Source organism: Zalophus californianus, chromosome 7 (genome assembly GCF_009762305.2).
Source record: "Zalophus californianus isolate mZalCal1 chromosome 7, mZalCal1.pri.v2, whole genome shotgun sequence".
Classification (NCBI taxonomy): Eukaryota; Metazoa; Chordata; class Mammalia; order Carnivora; family Otariidae; genus Zalophus; species Zalophus californianus.
The window spans coordinates 45,918,262-45,940,875 of NC_045601.1; the positions used below are offsets into that span (position 1 = coordinate 45,918,262).

A 22,614-nucleotide genomic window follows, 5' to 3' on the forward strand; every position below is an offset into this window, starting at 1 on the left:
TACCCTCAATAAGCTTATGTGGGGTAGGCAAACAAATAGACCAAGAATTCTAGTACAGACAAAACATCCTATAAGAAGTCTGCATGGTTCCCTTGGCATATCTGAATCACACTGGACAAGGTATGGTTAGAAGCTACAGTCCACAATGTTTCTAGAAAAACATTTTTGGGGGGGCTCCATCTTGAAGATATGTACTCCTGATTAGAGAACCAAGTAGTAAATAACCCAGTTACTACTGCAAACCGACAAATCACATGAACAATAATTGTGGAAATTGAGAAGGGCAACAGGCTATAGAGGAAGGAGAAGTCAAACTGGATCCTAAAGTCCGGGTAGGATTGGAGGGAAAGGAGGAAAGAAAGGGACAGATACATCTGGGAGTCCTGCAAGCAGAAAGGCCAACTCAGCGCTGCTCTGTAAACTTACTGCCGCAAGACTCTGGGCAGAGTTGAAAATGCCAGATAATTTTTTAAATTTTTACCATTTATTTTAGTAAGCTCCATGCCCAATGTGATGCCCAAACTCGAGATTAGAGGAAAAAAGAAAATTTTTAACTTCCCCAGGCCAAAAAAGGACACCTAAAGAATTCTGATGAAAGAACCACACTGTGAGACAGTGTCTCAAATCCAATCAATCTCCGTGCAGATTCTCTGTCCTAAGTCATTCCTTTTTCTCTCCACCCTCACGGTCTTAACTGTGGTCTTCACTTCCTTCCTGGACTAATATTCTAAGCTTCTACCTAGTTCCCCTCCTCCTGATTCCTCTCCTTCCAAGCCGTCCCACACACAAAGCTTCTAAACCACTGGCTTATGTGGGATAAGCGATGATCTGGCGGCCCCTGACAATGTCTCCTCCTGCTGCCCTAATGCAGAGTATTGACACTGGAAAGGAAAAGGGGAGACGGATGAGAAAGTCTGTGGTAAGCATGGCTAAAACACGTTTCCTTAATGGAAATGGCAGAAGGACATGAAGAAATAAAAAGCCATTCTGAAGATAACAAAGGTAAAATGAACTACCAGGCTTATAAGAGACCCCATGGGCATACTCATGTCATTATCACTCTCTAGGAGTTATAAATATTTGCATAGCATATATTTGCATAGCATATATCTTCTTAGGAGGAATCTAATGTCAGCAAGACCCTACATCTTAGTAGTATTAGAACTCAACAGTTAGGGGCACCTGGGTGGCTCAGTCATTAAGCGTCTGCCTTCGGCTCAGTCATGATCCCAAGGTCCTGGGATCGAGCCCTGCATCGGGCTCCGTGCTCCTCAGGCAGCCTGCTTCTCTCTCTCCCACTTCCCTGCTTGTGTTCCCTCTCTCGCTGTCTGTCTCTCTGTCAAATAAATAAATAAAATATAAAAAAAAAAAAGAAAAAGAACCCAACAGTTATTGGGCACCTGGGTGGCTCAGTTAAGCATTTGCCTTCAGCTCAGGTCATGATCTCAGGGTCCTGGGGTTGAGCCCCGTGTCATGTCGGGCTCCCTGCTCAGTGGGGAGTCTCCCTCTGCCCCTTTCCCCCAGCTTGTGCTCGCTCTCTCTTCTCTCAAATGAATAAAATCTGGAAAAAAAAAGAACTGAATAGTTATTTTACCTAATAGATAAAGCCAACTTAAAAAAAAAATGACTGTGAAGCATCATTGGAAGAGAATAAAGATACACACAGAGCACCTGCCAATTAGTATCTTCCCTCAAGATAAGGGGCAAGAAATGCACAAAATTCAAACCTCATGCTTGGTAAGTTTTTCATATTAGAAACATTTAAAAGCCAGATTGTTAAGACTATGTGGAACATTTGTGTTACCCTTGTTTGTATATATGGGGTGAGGGACTCTGACTTAGAACCCTATCAAAAGAGGGACAAAGATTCCCCTGGCCTTAAGCACAGCTCTCTTTGGGCACTCTGAAAGCCCATGTTATACTTAAGAAGGCAAAATGACACTAAAAGGGCAGGAGGCAGGAGAGAGAGGGTCACTCATCGCCAATACTGACTCTCAGAGTCAAACAACAGATCCCACAAAGAAAATTTACTTTGGATTTCTGCTCACTTGTGTATGATTATAGCTGCTGTAAAATATCTTAAATTTGTTGTTAGAAAGAAGCATTGTTAAAACCACTTTATCTTCACTTGCGTTTGAAATAGATGGAGAACACTTTGCTTGTCATGTACTGAACAATCATACTCTAAAGGAGATGGTCAGCTAACCCACACACCTGATGTTGCCTCTCAATTAGCAACGCTTCACAAGCTTCCCCTGGCTATGGGTCACCTGACCTCAATTTTCACCCAATGGCTCCATTTATTATTATACAGCAACAATCTGCCTATTAAATAGCCTTCAAGAAGAGAATTCCCAGTGGCTAGGTTCCTAATATGTGTTTCCATAATGATCATCAGCCTGGCTAGCTCAATAGAGCATGAGACTCAGTCTTGGGGTTGTGAGTTTGAGCCCCACATTGGGGGTAGAGGTTACTAAAAAAAAATAAAATAAATGTAGGATCTCTTTAAAAAAAAAAATCTGACCATCCTAAAAGCCTGTAGTCATCAGTTTTAGTCTTCTATTTCCAAGGTAAAAGGGGGTCACTTCTTTTAGATTACAGAATGAAAAGAAGAGAGAAAAAGGCAAAAAGAGAGGCAGGGGGAAGGGTAAAAGGAAGGAGAAACAAGAATGAGAAAAAGTTAGGGGAACTGGGGGCTGGGTTTTCTGAGAGCCCAGCATTTGTCTCCCCAGGTTCACTGGATGTGTTTCCTGGAATCCAATGGTTTCCAGGTGCATTCTGGGCTAAGCCTCCCAGTCTTCACCACTGTTAAGGTCATGAGAGGAAAACCTGATCTTTTCACTCACGGTGTTGGGGCTCCACATGTGGGGACCTAGCTACACCTCCCCCTTCCTTTGATTCCCAGCCTTAACGAACAATTCAGAAAAGTAAAAAGTCTGCGAAACAGCTGTAGGGAACTGTACTCGGAGCCCAGCAGGGGCATGCTGAGAAAGACAGGCACACACTTCATTTTGGAATGTACAGGAATGAAACGGATTGGTTCATTTCCATATGCCAGAGGCTTTTCTTTTTTTTTTTTTTGTCTTTTTCTCTCTCCTTCATTTTACCTTATTATTTTATTTTACTTTATTTTCCAAATACACTCTCAGATGTCACTGTCCAGAAGTCTGCAATCCACAGGCAAGGATTTAGTACTCAGTCAGCTGCAAATGAAAGTACAATTACTTCTCTGTCTGAAAGTTCAGCTTTCTTTGTTTCCCCCACCAGTGATTTCCTGTAGCTGAGACTGGCTCCAATGCGAGAGTGAAGTAATTTCTTTCCTCTGTGATTTATTTTCTGACAATCAGTAAGCAAAACTACTATAAAGAAAGGAGGAAAGCATGATTCAGAATGAATCCTTCTCAAAAACACAACTCCAGAGTGACAGAGCAAGTAAAACAGAGTACTGTGTATCAAGAAACTTGAGAATCAAGCTCCACGTTCATACCTATTTCTGTGTCATGCCAGGTACATAATGCTAAGAGCTTCACATGCATTATCTCACTGCACGGGAAGGATCATCCACATTTTACAGATGAAGACACTGACGTTTACAGAGGTTAAAAAATCTGCCAAAGGATGCATGGCTAATAAAATGGGAGAGTCAAGGCTCAAGCACTGCTCAGCCTCCAAAGACCATTATTCGAGGGCCGTTCCCCAGGGTTTACAATGCTTGGACAAAAGCCTGTTGCCTGGAAATGCACACAGGATAACTAGACGCTATCAACTAGAGCTGAATATATCCTTTTTGTTACAATCCTATCTTCAGTCTCTTGTAAATGCATTCATCTCTTCATATGATTAAATAAAATAGACTCAACTGAGCCTTTCTTAAGTGCTTCGGGATCCGTAGTGTTTTCCAATAATCACTTGAGTTTTTTGCTTCTTTTGCTTGTTTTTAGTTCTAGATCACAGCAAGAACTTCCTGAGGAGTACAATGGCATCCATCACAAGCTTGAGTGAGATACACGAAGTACAGGGAGGCTTCCTGATACGTATGCAAGATTCTACTGAAAGATTAAGCTAGACTAGGGGGAAAAATGGCCTGTGGCTAAACCATAGATCCACCCCTTCCACCTCCACCAGTATTTCAATGAACTTCACTTTGGAGATGCCTTACCCAGGGATGCTACAGTGTTCATTCATTCACTCACTGGACAGAAGTCTACTTAATGCTGTGCTAAGAAGTGGAGGATCCACATGCGAGCTAAAGCCACAACCTTGCCTTTAGTCTGGTCTGGCACAAAAAACAGACTCACTGGGCACCTGGGTGCCTCAGTCAGTTAAGCATCTGCCTTCTGTTTTTAGGTAATGATTCCAGGGTCCTGGGATCAAGCCCCATCAGGCTCCCTGCTCAGCGGGGAGTCTGCTTCTCCTTCTGCCTCCCCCCACCGCTTGTGCATGCGCACTCAAATAAATAAAATCTTAAAAGAAAAAAAAAACAGCCTCGTGCAACCCATCACATATGCGCTGTAGGGATGTTCATGAGACTGTTGTGAAGGTTCTTCACAAAGAAACCAGGAGATATTTCTGTTACTTGGGTCAAGAGTAGTAGTTCTATAGAATAACTGATCTGTTTTTGATCCCATGGACATTCTACACTTCAAAACTTACTGAGCCTACTCTTTTTTTTTTTTAAAAGATTTTATTTATTTATTTGACAGAGACACAGCGAGAGAGGGAACCCAAGCAGGGGGAGTGGGAGAGGGAGAAGCAGGCTCCCCGCTGAGCAGGGAGCCCGATGCGGGGCTCGATCCCAGGACCCTGGGATCATGACCTGAGCCAAAGGCAGATGCTTAACGACTGAGCCACCCAGGCGCCCCGAGCCTACTCTCTTTAGAGCTAAACAATGCAGGGCCCCCTTTGGCCCACTCATGGTCTGTGAGATGCAACATTTTAGCAACTGTCTCATTCCTAATTTAGCTGATGTCCCCAACCTTTTCCTTCCCTTTTCTTTTTCAGCTACTTTTAATTTGAATCTTATATTTTGTTTCCTTAATCTTCTGGGGGAAATGTATAGTAGAAATAAGTAAATAAAAATATACATATGAAATTTTTAGGGAAGTAGAGTAATATGCGCTGAGTCCCCAAACTCCAAAAATTGACTTTTTAGATATCTTTTAAATCTCTACTAAGAACTGCTTTTATTGTTTTCCTACCTTAAAGTTTAAGCTTTTGGGGGGGGGCTAATGGAGAACATTTATTTGGAGTCTAGCTGTGTTCTTTTTTAACTATGTAAGGTCTGAAGGCAGAAATCAACCATTTACACATGAGAGTATCCCCATATGCCAACTGACATATGCAGACCTGCTCTAGTGACTAGGTGACATTATATAAAAAGTGAATTCACTTTAAGTGAATTAAAATGCATCTTCTATTTTTACCAGCTCTAGATGTATGGTCTCAGCTCATTAAGCTTTCTTCAAGTGGCTGCATATTAAGTTCTAATCAAGCCTTTATATAAAATAGCCAACTGCAGCCCAAATCCTAGTTCTCATTTGGAAGATGAGATCTATAGGGGTCCAAAAAAAGGCTATTCATTCAAAGGTTAAAGACATTTTTGGTGGTGCTGAAAATGATTTGCCACTTTATATGTAAGTTAGAATGATTATCTTTTTAAATTTGATTTTTAGAACTAAGTTAAGAACAAACTTAAATTACTGTTAATTTTACTTTATGAAGAACATGTGAGCCTTAGCAGAAGTCAGAAGAACAAAGGAGTGTGTGAGCGAGGATGTGGCATCTCTGCAAAGGCACACAGACAGGACCCATCTTTCTGTGGTGCCCGATCATCGGGGTGCCGGGAGATACACGCAAGTATAACGCTAAAAGAAGAAAGAAGTTTTGCATGCTATTGTTTTTCAATCACTACTATCCTCATGATCAATCTTCCAGATTCCCTTTCTACTTTGCAGTACATGTCACATAAAATGGACATATAACAGGATCAGTATATTAGACAACATTTTCCTTTAACTTTTCTTTTACAATGGCTCAAGAGCCTTAAATAAGTGAATATATAGATGTTACCTTTTAGCTCTTTACTTACAAAATACTCAAACGAAAAATGAACCATATTAATACATGTGTATGCATGTCTATCTCAGAGGTACTTCTTCTTAATACCAGACAAAAGACACATCACTGTTACATTCCACTAAGCCTTCTCCATTGGCGTTACCATCAGATTCTTATATGCATTAAAAAAGGGCCCTAGGAAGCATCACTGAGCATTTTAATGGAACAAAGCCAAAAGGGAAATTCTGTGAGTTAAACAAATGTTCTAGTTTAGAGAGGCATTTGAACAAAGATGAGTAAAATCTCCAAATAAATCCCAAATACTATTTCCTTAGAGCCTACATATATTAAGTTATAAGCCAAACAGGGTCTAAGTACTGAGTTAATACTAATAACAATACTTATCATTAATGTCATTATTCTTATGTACCGAAGGCTTACTAGGTGACAGGAACTGTGCTGAGTACTTTCCATCAACTTGTTTAATCCTCCTAACGAGGCTGTGAGGGAGATATTGCTGCTATTGCCACTTTACATATCAGGATGCTAAGGCACAGACAAATTAAGAATGTCTGTCTGACGTAACACAGCTGAAGAGTGGAAAGCTGAGATTCAAATCCAGGCAGTGAGACTCTGGAGTTAGTACTTTTCTACCACATCAGGGTGCAGCAAAACAAAACAAACCTTTAAGTCATGAATGAAACTGAGGAAACCTCTCATTGAGTGATCCTTATACTCATTTCTGAGAAGAGGGCACAGCCCTAGTTTAGGTTTCAAATACCCAAGGTTTGCACTCCTCACTCTGGGGGCGACTTGTACAATTTCTGGACTATCACTGCATCTATGAATCCCCGGTACCCAGCCTAGTTCATGACACACAATAGATACTCAGTAAAAGTTAGCTGATTGAATGAGTGAGTGAACACAATTTAGTCATTGGTTTTAAAAGGAGTAGAAATGCCCTTCAAGGACAATGGCAAATGTATTCCGTCTGATAAAGCCATTGTAGGAAGCTTTCTAAAAACCAAATCTATGATATTATTGATCTCTTTGGTAAATAAGAGCTACTTCTGTTTTTTCTCTGAAACCAATATAGGTGAACTATATCCTAACACAGTGACAACATCCACAATATACTTCTCTGTGCATTGTGGGAACATATGATTTAGTTGATTTAAACAGGGATAGCTGAATTATAAAAACATTTAAGTTGTCAAAATGTGATTACGTTCAACTACAAATCTAAATGAAAACACAAGAGTCTAGGGGTTGGGTGTGGTAGCTTTTTAAAAAGTTAAAATTTCCAAGGCCTGGGTGACTCAGTTAAGCGTCTGCTTCTGGCTCAGGTCACAATCCCAGGGTCCTGGAATCAAGTCCCACATCAGGCTCCCTGCTCAGCGGGGATTCTGCTTCTCCCTCTTCCTCTGCCCCTCCCCACCACTCGTGCTCTCTCTCTCTAATAAATAAAATCTTAAAAAAAAAAGTTAAAATTTCCATAAAATTATTTAAAAGTAGAACCTAGTAACAGTACTTGCCAAGACAAAATGTTCCAGTAGCTCCACTTTTTCTGCTAAGATCACTTCTGGCACTAGAAACCAGATGTAAAGGTAAATTTTCCATTTCTGACCTTCAGCTTCAAGGAGGTCAAGAGAAAGAAGTCAACTGTTCAGCTCTATTAAATCACAGACGGACTTTTCAGTGACCAGATAATAGCATAGAGTTATACCTATTTTTATCAATACTGCCATGAATATAAAGTACTAGTCTTCTGGCAAATTTATACATACCTCCAATAACCAGTAAACCTCAACTTGTAGAAACAATATGGAAACCACCATTTTTGTTTGAAGTTATTTAATTTTCCCTTCTTTTATCCTAGGAGTCTAATCCTCTCTAATAATAGCATTCATTCAAGTTGGTATTTATACTCCTGAATGATTTATAACGTTTGCACTGGTTTTGTGTAATTCTCTTAATGTTACTGTATTTGTGTTAAAAAAAAAATCTCCATGAAACAATGGTACTTCACAGTTAGCTATGAAGTGAAACAGATGGCTTTATACATTAACTATTCTCTGGAACATTTTCATCAGTATCTTAATCTGACAAATTTAACTTCTCTATCTAAAAAAGGACTTTAAAAGAAAAAGTAGCTTTATAGGCAACGGAGGTTTTTTCCCTCAAATATGTAATGGTTGCCATTTTTAACCAATTACACAATGTCAAGTAATTATAACATCCGATAATATAATCTTGTAGTTCAAATATCAAATAAATTCTCATACATCTTTTATTATCTTTCTTGGTGTCAGGAATAGAGTAAAATCAGTTAATTAGAATCAAAATCAGAAACTACTGCATACATGGCTCAGCTGTGAAACAAACCAAATAAAAAGGTTCTTTCAACCTAAAATATTATAAACTTCAAATTAGTATACATATCTAACAGCAAGTCTTTTTTTTTAAAGATTTTATTTATTTATTTGAGAAAGAGAGAGACAGAGCACAAGCAGGGGGAGAGGCAGAGGGAGAGGGAGAAGTAGACTCCCCGCTGAGCTGGGAGCCCAATGCGGTGCTCGATCCCAGGACCTGGAGATCATGACCTGAGCCAAAGGCAAACGCTTAACCATCTGAGTCACCCAGGCACCCCACAGTAAGTCTTAAAAATTGAGCTCTGATATGGATTTAATGCCAATTCTTCCATAATCTTCTTCACTAAGAAATTCCAGAAAATCCTTCAAACTCCACAAGCAAATAGCATTATCAGTTTGGCAGAAATTTAGGAAAAATTAAATTTCATTACCATATTGATAGAATTCAGGAAGGTTGCAAATTATCATTCTTCACTCCTATGACATGTGATATGTAACTCATCACAGCATTAAACGCATTCACTGATTTTTCTAAGCATTTAAAAATGAGCTGTCTATAGCCCTATAAAAAAGAAGCTTCTGTAATTTTAAAAGGATATTTCATAGAGTTTGTAATTTTTTTGGTGCAACTGTACCATGAATATGTATTAAAACATAATTTGGGTAAGAATACCTACAGAATCCCTAATCAACCCACCCCATATCTTTTTGGGAGTAAGTAGACATGTTCATTATAAACAAATAAAATAAATTTAAGCTAATCAAAAAGGGACAGCAAGCTTGTTTCCAAATCTTGGAACATCTGAAGATAAATTATTATATAGTTAGAATCCCTCACATTTTCCTACAGGTTTGGGCAGTTTGGTAGTTACTGGATAAGCTCTTGTTTATAAATTGGCAGTTAATCCTATCCCAATCCTTTTTAGCTCCTGATTGTCATAAAGTTTAAATAAATCTTAATTAGCTAAAATCTCTTGCTGGCAGAAGGTTTTAACCACTTGCGGGTCAGTAAGAACCTAAAGCCAGATGACCGTAATACATGCTTGTTAACCACGGAGGAAAGAATTCTCAACAATCGAGATAATAGTATTTACTCAACGCAGCAAATTCTGTTTTCTTTGGCGAGGTTGTATCTAAATATTCTCCTGCTAACTTTAAACACGGACATTACTGAGTCTTTTGAAACTATGAGCCATTCATAAGCTGCTAACCCCGCAGATAACAAGGAACCCCACCCCTTCACTCACACACGTATGTGAGAATCTGGCCTCTAAGATTTCAGTGTGTATAAATTCAGTTTCTTTAAATTGCAGAGTGGGGCGCCTGGGTGGCTCAGTTGGTTGAGTGGCTGCCTTCGGCTCAGGTGGTGATCCCAGGGTCCTGGGATCGAGCCCCGCATCGGGCTCCCTGCTCCGCGGGAAGCCTGCTTCTCCCTCTCCCACTCCCCCTGCTTGGGTTCCCTCTCTCGCTGTGTCTCTGTCAGATAGATAAATAAAATCTAATAAATAAATAAATAAATTGCAGAGTTGATACAGTAAGAAGAAAAAGACAAAAATCTACCAACTAGGCTGAGCAGCCATCCGCTCCATGTAGTCTTTGGCCATGTCTCGGGCTTCCATGTTCTCAGGATACAGCACGCAAAACATGGCCAAGGCGCCCAAGTTGTTGCCGTAAATTTCATTCCAGCGGGCGCTGTAGTCCTTGGGGTCCCAGGGAGGGAGGTATTCCAAGGGGCTGGACAGCATGGCGTGCACGGCCTCGGTGAGCCGGGCGGCTATGTGCTCGTGGGAGCTGGCCGCCTGCAGCCGGAGCTCCGCAACCTCCGCCCCAGAGAAGTACAGCATCGGGTGGCTGTCGTAGTCGGCATTGGTGAAGGGAATCATGACTTCCGGGTTCTCGTCGGCGATGGAAGCTGACGCCAAGCAGAACAAACATATGAAAAACACACTGGGAGCCCCCCGTGTGTGAGTCCTCATCGTGGCATCAGATCTCCAAAGCTCCAAGGCAGCCAAACCATCTTCGAAAGATCCTATAGGAGGAAAAAGAAAAGAGGGTGTCAACCAGGGGGACATGACAAAGTAGGAAAGACAACCTTGCTTACTGGGAGAGGGTCTAAATATTAAAAACTAAAGCTTAGGAATTTAGATTTTTTAAAAAAAATATAATAAAAATTTGAGCTAGGAAGAGACTTAACTAAAACCTAATAATTTAGTCACAGGAATAAAACGCACAACATAAGGAATACGGTCAATGATATTATTATAATAGCATTGTACGGTGACAGACAGTAGCTGTACTTAAGGTGAACATAGCATAATGTACAAACTTGCCAAATCACTAAGTTGTACACCTGAAACTAATATAACATCGTATGTCAACTATACTCAAATAGGGGCACCTGGGTGGCTCAGTCGGTTAAGCGTCTGCCTTCAGCTCAGGTCATGATCTCAGGGTCCTAGGATCGAGCCCCACATGGGGCTCCTCGCTCAGTGAGGAGCCTGCTTCTCCCTCTCCCTCTCCCCCCACCCTTGCTCATGTTCTCTCTCTCTCTAATAAACAAAATCTTTAAAAAAAAACTATACTCAAAAAAATCTAATAATTTTATTAATTACTTAATCAAGTAAACATGATACTTCACACATGTATTCATTGAGGAAAACAGAACTCTGGACTTAGGGAAACCATATAATATTTGCTCAAGTAGGGAAGACAAACTCTCCTTGGCATTTTTCTCATATTTTAGAACTCAAAAAAGTTTAAATCTTACGTCATTTTTTTAGACATTAACATGAAAACCACAATAACCAAAAGCTGGTGGTGAAATTTGTCTGAGAATCTGAATGGACATTAGGAAAAAAGAGAAAATCCTGTCTTTCTTAATTATAGGCTTCCATTACTCTGGCTTCTCCCGGCTTCCTAACATTCTACATTCTGAAGCAGGGATTAGGATCAATACATCTGTAAGAGTGTAAGCAGACAAAATATTATGAGTAGGGCTATATCCTCTTTGTGTCAGCAGAAGGTGGGGACAGAGAAGACAAAAGCAGGGTAACGGATGGCCAAGCCCATGCATTCCCTGGGCTGACATCAGCAGGTGTGTATTGAAAGGCCAGACAAGGGGCTGCCAGGACTAGAAACGGACAGGCCCTCATTCAGAAAATAAAATCCCAGAATCAAAAGGCTGAAATAACACGTGTGCATTTTCCCCTTATTATTTGAAACTGCTGCCTACTTTTTCATTTTGCATATGGGATTTTGGTGTCATTCAGTAAGTCAGACATTGAAACCAAGCTCATATTTTCTTGACTGCTTAACTTTCTTAAAAATCCTTTTTTTCAGTGGCACAGGTTAAAAGAACATCTTTCAAATACAAGAATATTTTTAAAAAAAAGAAAAGAAAAAAAACAAAAAACCTCAGCCTAGTCTGTGTCCCACATCTGGGATAAAGCAGGCATAAAATCCCCCAGAGGAAAGTCAGGGAATTCTTAAAATTCTTCAGAGGGGAAAGGTTATAGAAAGCAGACCAGAAAAAGACAGTTTTATGTAAATAATGAACAGTAGTTTTCAATTATTGAAGAGAGAAACTGATGGAGAAAAATCCACCTCCCCAGCTGAACACAAACTATTTTTCTAAGGAAAAGCTGCCTCGTCACATTCATAAGAAAGAAAACCAAAGATGTAACATACAGTGGAGATCAGTCCATATTCTCAACATGCTGTATCTCCAAGAGAAAGGCAATATGGCATCACTTATGGGTACTGCCATTAATTCTAGTATTCTTCATATTTCTGAACGTATTTTAGACTATATATATATATACACACACACATATATGAAACTCAACGGTAGCAAATTTTTGTATTTCAAGAGTCAAACTTGTGATTAATAAAAAAAACTGGTATAGCCACGCTAAAATATATGAAATAGAAATAACTCTTGGACTCTACTCATATTATGTCTAGCACCCAAAGCTTCAAGGCGGCTGGCTAGACCCTTCAAGGTCAGAGACCTGGCCAAAAGAAATAGTCCTCCGTGGCTATGTCTGAGGAGGGGTGTGGTCTCTGGCAACACAGAGACATGGCTGGGTCTAAAGTAATGCTGAGTCCCCACCACACCCACCTCCACCCCGAAGTTTATTATTTTGCTCTTTTCATTGGACATTCATGCAAACAATTAAAAAAAAAAAAGCCTGCCTATATTAAATCCCCCAAAGTCTAAGATTGGATGTTATCAATGGAATTAACACCGTGGAGGGTTTTTAGGCATCTAAAGGGAGGATGAATTGGAAGTTTCCTCTTTAATTGATCCCTACGTGGATAGTATTGAAGAACTTTTCTCAACTACTGGTTTTTGAATCTGTAGCTCACGTTCTAGGTATTTGTGGGAGGCTGGATTTTGGGGGGATGGGTGAGAACCCAGAGGGAGACTGGAATTTCTCTATCTCAGATCCTATACCAACATTCCCTAAAGGTAGCTAAAGCCTGATCAGTTTTACTCTCTCCCTCCTCCCGTATGCATCCTGTCCCATCCTGTACCCAGGTCCAGAGTCACTGAGGTACTGGGGGCTGCTGCAGAGAGGACTCATGCTGTGATCCCAGCCACTTCTGCCACATTGCTTCCTGTTACGTAGGTCATGCCTGAGTATGTTTAAACAGGAAGAGTTGCTCCTGAAGCACAGAACCTCATTAACATGTTGATTTGGGAATCATGCCACCTCAATATGCCAACTGTTATTGAAGGTTCCCTCGTTACTGCTTCAAATTCACGTGAGGGTGTCAGGGCAGCAAGGCTGTGAGCCACCACGCATTTAAAACATAAATTCTTATTGGGATACCATGTGGGCCAGTGCAGAACCCACAGAAATTCTACAGAACAATCAGGCACACAGGCCGCCTGGGAAGAAAGGGCCGGAGCATTCATCATGTTACAGAGTGTGTTGCCTTCCTATTATACTGCACTCAACTCACCCAGCCTCCACTGCTCTCCCGCGATTAAGGCCTTCGTTGATCTAGCCAAAGAGTTCATTTGTTCCGTATCTGGCACATACCAGTATCACATGGAACTGTTTGGGCTGTTTCTACGCTGTGCCTCACAATAGGACTTAGCACTGTGCTCAACAAGGAAAAGGCAGCTCACAGATGCTGGCTAAACTCAATTAACCCTTGGACTTAGGTGTTGGCAGAGTAGACATCATCACTAAAATGAGCAAGGAGAAACTTTATTCCCCCTTATTTGAAGCCAAAGCAAGTTCTGAATTTTTCAGAAAAATATTTCTGCTAGGAAACTAATAGAGGAAAATACTCACAAGGCCGAGAAACTTCTATAGCCTAAAAACAAATTTCAAAGAAAAAAAAAGAAGGGCACCTGGGTGGCTCAGTTGGTTAAGCAACTGCCTTCGGCTCAGGTCATGATCCTGGAGCCCTAGGATCGAGTCCTGCATCGGGCTCTCTGCTCAGGGGGGAGTCTGCTTCTCCCTCTAACCTTCCCCCCATCTCATATACTCTCTCTGTCATTCTCGCTCTCTCAAATAAATAAACCTTTAAAAAAAAAGAAAAGAAAGAATTAACTTAATTAAAGTCTAACCCAAACTTTAGGCTGATAACCTAAAGGGAGACATCTACCATCTTAAATCTGTCCAGAAAATTACCCTGAAAAGCCCCCATTTCCAGTCTTTGGGTTTCCCCCTCGAAACTTCTACCCTCAGCCTTCTGCATACCACTCTAGAGCGAAGAGCTGAAATTACATGAAAGGAGTGTTTCTCACGATCATTTTAGGTGGACCATGGATGGACAGGTTTTATGCCAACTTATCTTAATAGGAAAATTATCACCAGTACATCTAACCGGAGATTTCAACAGAGACACAAAGTTCCTGTTCAAAACACATTTACATTTAAAAGTTAAAAAAAATAAGTAAATGGATAGGGCAAAAACTGTTGAAAGTGGTAGCTGAATGACTAAAGTTTGGGAGATGCTGAAATGCTAAGTGAAACAACGACCACTGAGTTTACCAGAAGGGCCAACTCTGACTCTCCCACTGCCCCACCACACACACACACACACACACACACACACGTTGAACAAGTCTGTACTTTCAGATGTCTGTGGGTGATCTCTCAAGCCACTCTCCCCCTAGTTCATGTGTTACAGACAGAGCAGAGCACTGCCGACTCCCTTAAATCTTTAGGTTGCACTTGGCGCAGCTCAAGAGCATGGCATTTTCAATATGGCAACATCATGGGCAATCCCCGGCAGCTGCCACAAATATTTCAGTTTACCCACAAATCAATTCTCAGGATGTTTTTGAATGACTCTATGGAGCCTCATTTCCCCTAAAAGCCTTTCCTCTTCTCTTCCATTATAACACACTAACTTTCCTTATCTAGTTTTCCTTCCCATTTTTCTGTCTCACTCTACACAGCCCAGAAAGCAAAACGTTCCTAAATTTTCACCTCATCAATAAGTATAATATAGTCATTTAAGAATTACCTGTCACTACCAGATAATTGAGATAGCAATTTGATCATCCCCCTGCCTGAATGCCCAGCCTGTATCGGCAGCAGTCCAAATCTGACAGTATGCTTAGGCCAAGCCAAATAATACAAAAAGCATTTAACAAGATGCCTGAATTCTAATTAAGTAGGTCCCCACAAAGCAACAATAAGCCTAAAATTATTTTGCTTTAATCCTGGTTCCAACAATCCACTGTAGCGATTATGACTGCTGACACAGAAATTTTGGTGAAATGCTTTTCACATATTTGATCTTTTACTTTATAATAACTTGATGTGACAAACAGTATTAAGAGTTAGTGTCTAGTGACACTCTAACAGTATCTTAGAGGCAGAACTAGAACCCAATCTCTTAAATCCTAAGCCAACATTCTTTCCTTTAACCAAGTTTTTAACAATATTCAGTAACATTAAAGTTCCCATTTTTGCCATCCTTACACAAAGAAAGCACAGAAAGAATATGCTCAGGAGGAAAAGAACTGAAAACTAGACTAGTAACATCAAGTTTCAAAAATGAAGTAGGTTTCCAAATGGTCACATGGTAGCACAAAAGTTCTTTCAATTTCCCTGGCTTTAGAAAATATAGAAAGTATAAGGATCGAAGAGTGACATTACCCTGTAGAAAGTAAAAGATGTCCCAAATGAAGATGGATTAAAAACACTCTTACAGCATGTGTCAAGTCTAAGGAGCACAGCATTATGATTAACACTGGGCATGGAGAGAAGAAAAAAATCCCTGCTCTGCTGTCTGCTAGTTTTGATCAACGACTCCTACTCTCAGAGTCTCCATTCTCTCATCCATAAAACGATCCCAACTTCACAGGGTGATTAAATATTATGTGATGCACTGAGCAGAGAACCTGACATGAAGAGCTCTATAAATATTTTTAATAAAAGGGAAGACGTTTCAGACATGCACAATTATATTAACTTATCCATAAAATATTTTTTTGAAAAAAACTAAATACTATAAGCAAAATAAGGAAATCACAGATGGTAAGTGACCAGGGAAGGTCATGCCACCTTTTAGAAACTCAGCTGAAACTCAAACACAATGCTCCTGACTCTTTTTTTTTTTTTTTTTAAGATTTTATTTATTCATTTGACAGGGGCAAGAGAGGGAACACAAGCAGGGGGAGGGGGAGAGGGAGAAGCAGGCTTCCCGCCGAGCAGGGAGCCTGATGCGGGGCTCGATCCCAGGACCCTGGGATCATGACCCGAGCCAAAGGCAGACGCTTAACGACTGAGCCACCCAGGCCACCCCTGCTCTGACTGAGCCACCCAGGCCACCCCTGCTCCTGACTCTTTAACACATCATTCATTAGTAAGCTCAACACTCACTAGAAAAGAAAGCATATAACCACTGAGATTTTTCAAATATTTGTCAGGGGTTTTGCCCTCAAAGAAAAGAGTAATTATTAAATAAACGATATCTGAGTTTGATTGCCTCCCAAGGCCCATAATTCTTGGTGTGTAAAAGGTGGACCGCTTCTTGCTATATTCTTTCAAAAGTCCCAGTGATACAACAGGGCCTGGAAAATAAAATCTCTGGCTGGAGAGTGTTTCCTAGTAATAAATTTATATGACTGAAGGGGGACATGAGTACTTGGGAGATATCTGATGCCCTTGCCTGAACTGATAAGGTAACCTCAAGAGTCTGGAGTTAGCTCAGGCAATGTCATCAGTATCTCAGCTGATTATCCTGGATGTGCTATCTGATGTTAATAAAACCAAAATCCTCCTCCCTCAACATATATAAAACCAGAAATGTCACTGCATTCATTTACAAGAAATACAACTATCAAGCAGATTGGGAAATATTTCCTGGCTTCATCAGAAAACCACACAGGTAGTAAAATTATTTGATAATTGCCTGGTGAGGGGCCTTGGGCTTGGGGCAACTCAACCACTCAAGATCACCGCCATAACTCCCTTGAAAGGAAGCTGTGTTGTCAGCATCTGTCACAGATGCCCTTGGGATGTCATTAAAAACAAAAATTTTTAAATTGAATTGTAATGACATTTAGGAAAGAAGAGCAAAATGTACATACCCCACAGCTCCTGCCACCCCCCCCCCAGGTTTAGCTCAAGAGTACCTGTTCCTGTTTGCCCAAGCCAATGGACAGACCCAGTAGTCAGTCACCTGATGACAACAGTTAAATATTTCCCACACTAGAACCAGATGTGCCCATATCCATGAAGGGCTAAAACATAAAAGAGTCCTGCAAACCAGACAACAGAATGCCCCTGACTTCAGATCCTCTTCCCTGGAAAATGGATAGGCGCTGTAGAAGTTAGCAACTACGACTCCATTGAAACCCAAGTTTCCTCATCTTTAGGCCTCCAATCAGGTTTCAGGCAAACTCTGATGCACTGAGAACACTAACATATCTTAACAGAACTGCACATTTCCTTCTCTGATCTATTTTAGGATTTAACTCTCAGAGAAATCTATTTCTAAGTATTTGAGAAACATCTTGCTGTGGTCTCACACATACTACTCCAAAATGTACACATTTTTAAAGTTCTCCTTACTTTACTATTTTAATTTTATTAAATGTATAATTAGGATACTTTTTTGAAAAATAATTTTACCTCAATATCAAAATAAAACCTTTTATGCCCTTGGTAAATTTCTATAGTGAAATAAATCTAACATTATTCTTACATACATCAAATCCTAAGAAAACATATGGTTTTGGTACTACACAATCATTTGCTAAAATTATACTCCCTGATGTGTAAAGCCTGTAGACTCAGCCAAAAAAGAATATTTTAAAAACCAAGGGCTCTTAATCAAAATGAAAGTTCCTTTTACTGAGGGTTTATTGTTTTCCTTATTTCGGGTGAAATGAAATATATCTCCCCAAAAAGTCATTTCCAAACAAAAATCCGTAATATGAAATTACAGCATATGGAACCCCCAAGAATTTCCACACACTACTGAGGGAGTCATTACAACCCTGAACCCACACAGCAAAACCACATTGTGTATAATAATGGTGCTCACCACCTTCACACTCAACATTGGAGAAACTTTAAGTTAGGTTTGTAAATTAAGTGCAGCTCTGTGCAGTCCAAGACCATTTCTATATTGTTTCTGGGAAAGTTTTTTATGAAGATAACACATCTTCTCACAGTGTAATCTGAAGCTCACTTCTTTCTTAGACCAACAATAGTAACTATATAACTTCCTTCTATAAGAACAGTTAACCTGGGCGCCTGGGTGGCTCAGTTGGTTAAGCAACTGCCTTTGGCTCAGGTCATGATCCTGGAGTCCTGGGATCGAGTCCCGCGCATTGGGCTCTGCTTCTCCCTGACCCCACCCCCTCTTGGGCTCTCTCTCTCTCAAATAAATAAAATTAAAAAAAAAAAAAAGAAAGAAAAAGAATGGTTAACCTAAATTCTGTTTAAAATGAAGGCTCCTGGGGCGTCTGGGTGGTTCAGTCATTATGCGTCTGCCTTCGGCTCAGGTCATGATCCCAGGGTCCTGGGACCGAGCCCCGCATCAGGCTCCCTGCTCAGCGGGAAGCCTGCTTCTCCCTCTCCCACTCCTCCTGCTTGTGTTCCCTCTCTCGCTGTGTCTCTCTCTTTCAAATAAATAAATAAAATCTTTAAAAAATAAGTAAATAAAAATAAAATGAAGGCTCCATCTCCCATTCACCAGAGGACTACTTGAGTAAGTAATTTAGTGGCTATCAAACTGAAGGCATCATTTAGTAGTAAAGTTCTGCCTGGTGCACATTACTACAAAACTAAGAACCATAGATCCAGCTTTTGGGGTGCCTGCCTGGCTTAGTAGGTAGAGCATGCAACTCTTGATCTTGGAGTCATGAGTTCAAACCCCACGCTGGGCATAGAGCTTACTTTAAAAAATAAATAAATGAAGGAATTACCTAAAACAAATTAGACCCAGTTTTTGAGAGCAATGGCTGTCAGAAAATAGAAAGGAAGTAAAATCTATACTTTCATGGGGGCAAAGAGAAAGCAGGGTAGAGGTATGGTGGAAGATTTACAAAGTCACTGAGGAGATCAATGAAGCAGCTAATTTTGCTTACAAAAAGTCTAAAAGAGGAAATGAAATGGTTATACTTTCTAAGCTCGAAATTCTAGTTTATCTAGCAGTCTAACAATTGGACACCTTCTAACTGGTACCTCTTTATTACAATTATAATTGATTTTATTAATGATGGTATGAGAATACAATATGCTGAAGTATTTTCAAAATTTTTTATTCTGGGGGCGCCTGGGTGGCTCAGTCAGTTAAGCATCTGCCTTCAGCTCAGGTCATGATCTCAGGGTCCTGGGATCGAGCCTGGCTTTGAGCTCCCTGCTCAGCAAGAAGCCTGCTTCTCCCTCTCCCTGTCAAATAAATAAATAAAATCTTAAAAATAAATAAATAGATAGATAAAATTGTTTAAAAATATTTTTTTTATTCTGATACTATTTTCAGATAATATAATGTTGAATATAATTAAGTGTATTTCTTTTTGGTATTCCAAAGTGTTTAAAAAGTAGTAATTTATGCACATTAAGTTTTCCAATGCATTGTTTTCCAGAACTGGAAGATCAATTTCCCATCCATGTCGGAGGTAAGAATTTCTTGTAAATATTAATTAATTAATTCAGCTACATATTGAGCAGCTATTAAATCCAGGAACTGTGCTCGGCACAGGGATAAAAAGTAAACAAGAAACATTATGCTCTGCCCTTAATAATTATAGGATAAAAATCTAAGAAAATGATGTTTCTGAGGTTTTGTTTTGTTTTTTTTTAAGATTTATTTATTTGAGAGATAGAGAGTGTGCCTGCATTGGAGCGCAAGCAGGGGGAGGAGCAGAGGGAGGGGAGCAGAGAGAATCTCAAGCAGACTCCCTGCCAAGAGTGGAGTGGAGCCCCACTCCAGGCTTGATCCCATAACCCTGAGATCACGACCTAAGCTGAAATCAAGAGTCAGTCTCTCAACTGACCGAGCCACCCCTGAATCAGTTTATTTTAAACTGCAGAACTTGTATTACTCTGACAATAAAAATAAATAGGAATTCTCCCTTAATCCAACATAATTTATTTAACAGACTATAGCTGGTCCCAAAAGAAAATTAACAATCATTTTTTTCTCGAAAATTTTTCTGAACAGTAAGTAACCAAAGATTCTCTGGAAAGTTCTACAAAACCAGCTATAGCTTTCTCAGCAATATCTTTAACCACGAAAACACTTTTCTGGCATTACTGGCTAAAAATATAAAGCATAGAAAAGAAGATAAAGAGAATGAAGCTAGTGGCTAAATATAACTTCATACAATTTCAAATGACAACAGTTAAACAAAACCATAAATAATCATTAAAAAGCTAAAGTACAATTTTTCTTCCTGCCATAGACTGACAAGGGCAGACTGGCGAGGTGGCTAAGAGCTCACAGGGGGACCAGAGTGGCTTTTGTTTACCACTCTGACTTTGGACAAGCAAACTATTGAAACTAGTCCCTTATTTCAAATGAAGATGAAAATATTATGTCTCATAACGGTTAGGAGAATAAATGAGATGACACCTATAAAGCACTTAACACTTTCTGGTAAGAGTTCCCCCCAAATGCTAGTCATCATTGTTCACCTCAGAACATGATTAGTGGCTGTAACCATAAGCTGGAGCCAGACTTCTAAGTTTGAATCCCAGCACCACCACGGCCCTAGCTATGTCCCTGTTTTCCCCTCCAGAGACTGGATAAAATAATACCTTCCTCATGGGGTCTCTGTGTTCTTCAATTAGCTGATATACCTAAGTGCTAGCAGTCATCATCATCTTCTCAACGAGACCAAGGTCGGTCCAACGGAGAGGAAGTGTGCCATGACACCAGGAGGAAGCGCTCACAAAACTATCACACACAGAATGTTATTTTTAAAATAGGTACAATGCATTGTGTGCTCAGAACCTTGCAGAGTCATCAGGAGCCTAAAAATATCAAATATTTTGACAAATATAAAGTAGGCCTTCAGGCTACATATTCCAAGTAACTTAACACGTCTGAGAAGAAAAGAAATCTTCAATCTAATACTATTTCTTCATCAACCAATATTTATATAGAGATAAAGCTTTCTGATATACCACAATGACACATGTGTTTATTGCCAGAAAAACATTCTACACATAGAAACACCAGCCTAGATGAAATTTAAAAGATGAAAAAATCACTTCTGAACCTAAGTTTGACTTCAAAAAATCTGATGTTTGATTTAAATACATTTTCTACTTCCCCTAAATGGCAATACATATTAACTTCCAGTTGGTAATGTAACTCCTTGAATTTGTAGATAAAACTATCTTTAATTCTATAACCAGTTCTCCCCCTTGGATTTTTAGATATGTGACTTTCTTTCTTACCAGGTGTGGTGGTTAATTTTATGTGTCAACTTGACGGGCTATGGGTACCAGATATCTGGTTAAATAGTATTTCTGGATGTGTCTCCGAAGGGGTTTCAGCAAGAGGTTAGCATCTGAATCAGCAGACCAAGTAAAAGTAAAGATTGTTCTCTTTGATGTGGGTGAGCCATTCAATCCACTGAGGGTCTGAATAGAACAAAAGGCAGAAGGAGATTTCATTCTCATTCATGCATACTCACACTCTTGTGCGCTCTCTGCCTGTGTGCCTGCCTGCCTGAGCTGGGCCATCAGTCTTCTCCTGCCCTTGGATTGGGGTTATACCACCAGCTTTCCTGGGCTCCAGCCTGCAGACAGCAGATCATGGGACTTCTCAGCCTTCAGAGTCGAATGAACCAATTCCTCTGCCTCAGTATCACCTTGAGGGCTCCCTTTCCTCCTTCCTACCTCTTTCCTGATTTCAGTCACCACCACAAGTCCCTGCAGGTCAGGTCCTCTGCTCCTCTAGCCCAGTATCGGCAAACCTCCGTGGAATGAGTCATGACATCAATTATAGATTCTCAGGCTAAGTACCACAAAACACACCTAACCTCTCATATGTAATCTATTCAGTTTCACTCATTTATGAATTTAGCTAAAACTGTGTATATTTGTGGTATGTCCTGATATCATTCTCCTCCAGGATCAGGTCCTATAGGTTTAGCCTCTGACAATGACTCTAAGAAACACTAATACCATCCTCAAGGCCCTACCATGCTAACCATGCTATGCAGTAAAGGGTTAACCCAGTAGGCCTACTGCTCAAACCCTGCAAAATTTCTAAGAAAGGTCTGTTTTCAGATTGGCTCAAGAGGAGCTCTGAGCCCTTGTAATATCTGCCAGATACACGTTTTTTTGTATACCTGAGGCCTCGGGCCATGTAGTACCAGCATGACCACATAGTTTATACTAACACTGTGATTCATGACAAACTCCTATCTTTGCTCTGAGGGGCAAGACTCTGAATAGCTAAAGTCAGTCATGCAGGTGCTGCGTGTCTACACGTGGGGACCCCAGTAAAAGCCCTGGACACCAAGGCTGGGATGAGCTTCCCTGGCTGGCAACGCTTGGCACCTGTTGCCGTATACTGTGGCCAGGAGTGCCACTCCACTGAGAGACGAGACCTGGAAATCTGTGCCTGCTTTCTCCCGAACTCTCCCCCATGCAACTTTTCCCTTTGCTGATTTTAATCTGTACCCTGGCTGTGTCAAACTATATTCATGATTAAAACACCTTTTTGTGAGTGGCTTCTAGTGGAT

General features: G+C 40.3%; 1 protein-coding gene across 5 annotated transcripts in view; it reads right to left on the reverse strand.

Moving 5' to 3' along the window:
• DSE (dermatan sulfate epimerase) overlaps window positions 1–22,614 on the reverse strand; it is a 150,137-nt gene that overhangs the window by 39,558 nt on the left and 87,965 nt on the right. For 3 of the 5 annotated variants that reach the window (XM_027602513.1, XM_027602512.2, XM_027602510.1), the window contains exon 2: window positions 9,990–10,458. In XM_027602513.1, the coding sequence (XP_027458314.1) occupies window positions 9,990–10,405 (416 nt within the window). In that variant the 5' untranslated portion in view covers window positions 10,406–10,458. Of the gene's footprint in view, window positions 1–9,989; window positions 10,459–20,674; window positions 20,695–21,319; window positions 21,340–22,614 lie in introns of those variants that run through there. The other 2 variants (XM_027602514.1, XM_027602515.1) reach the window with 2 other exon arrangements.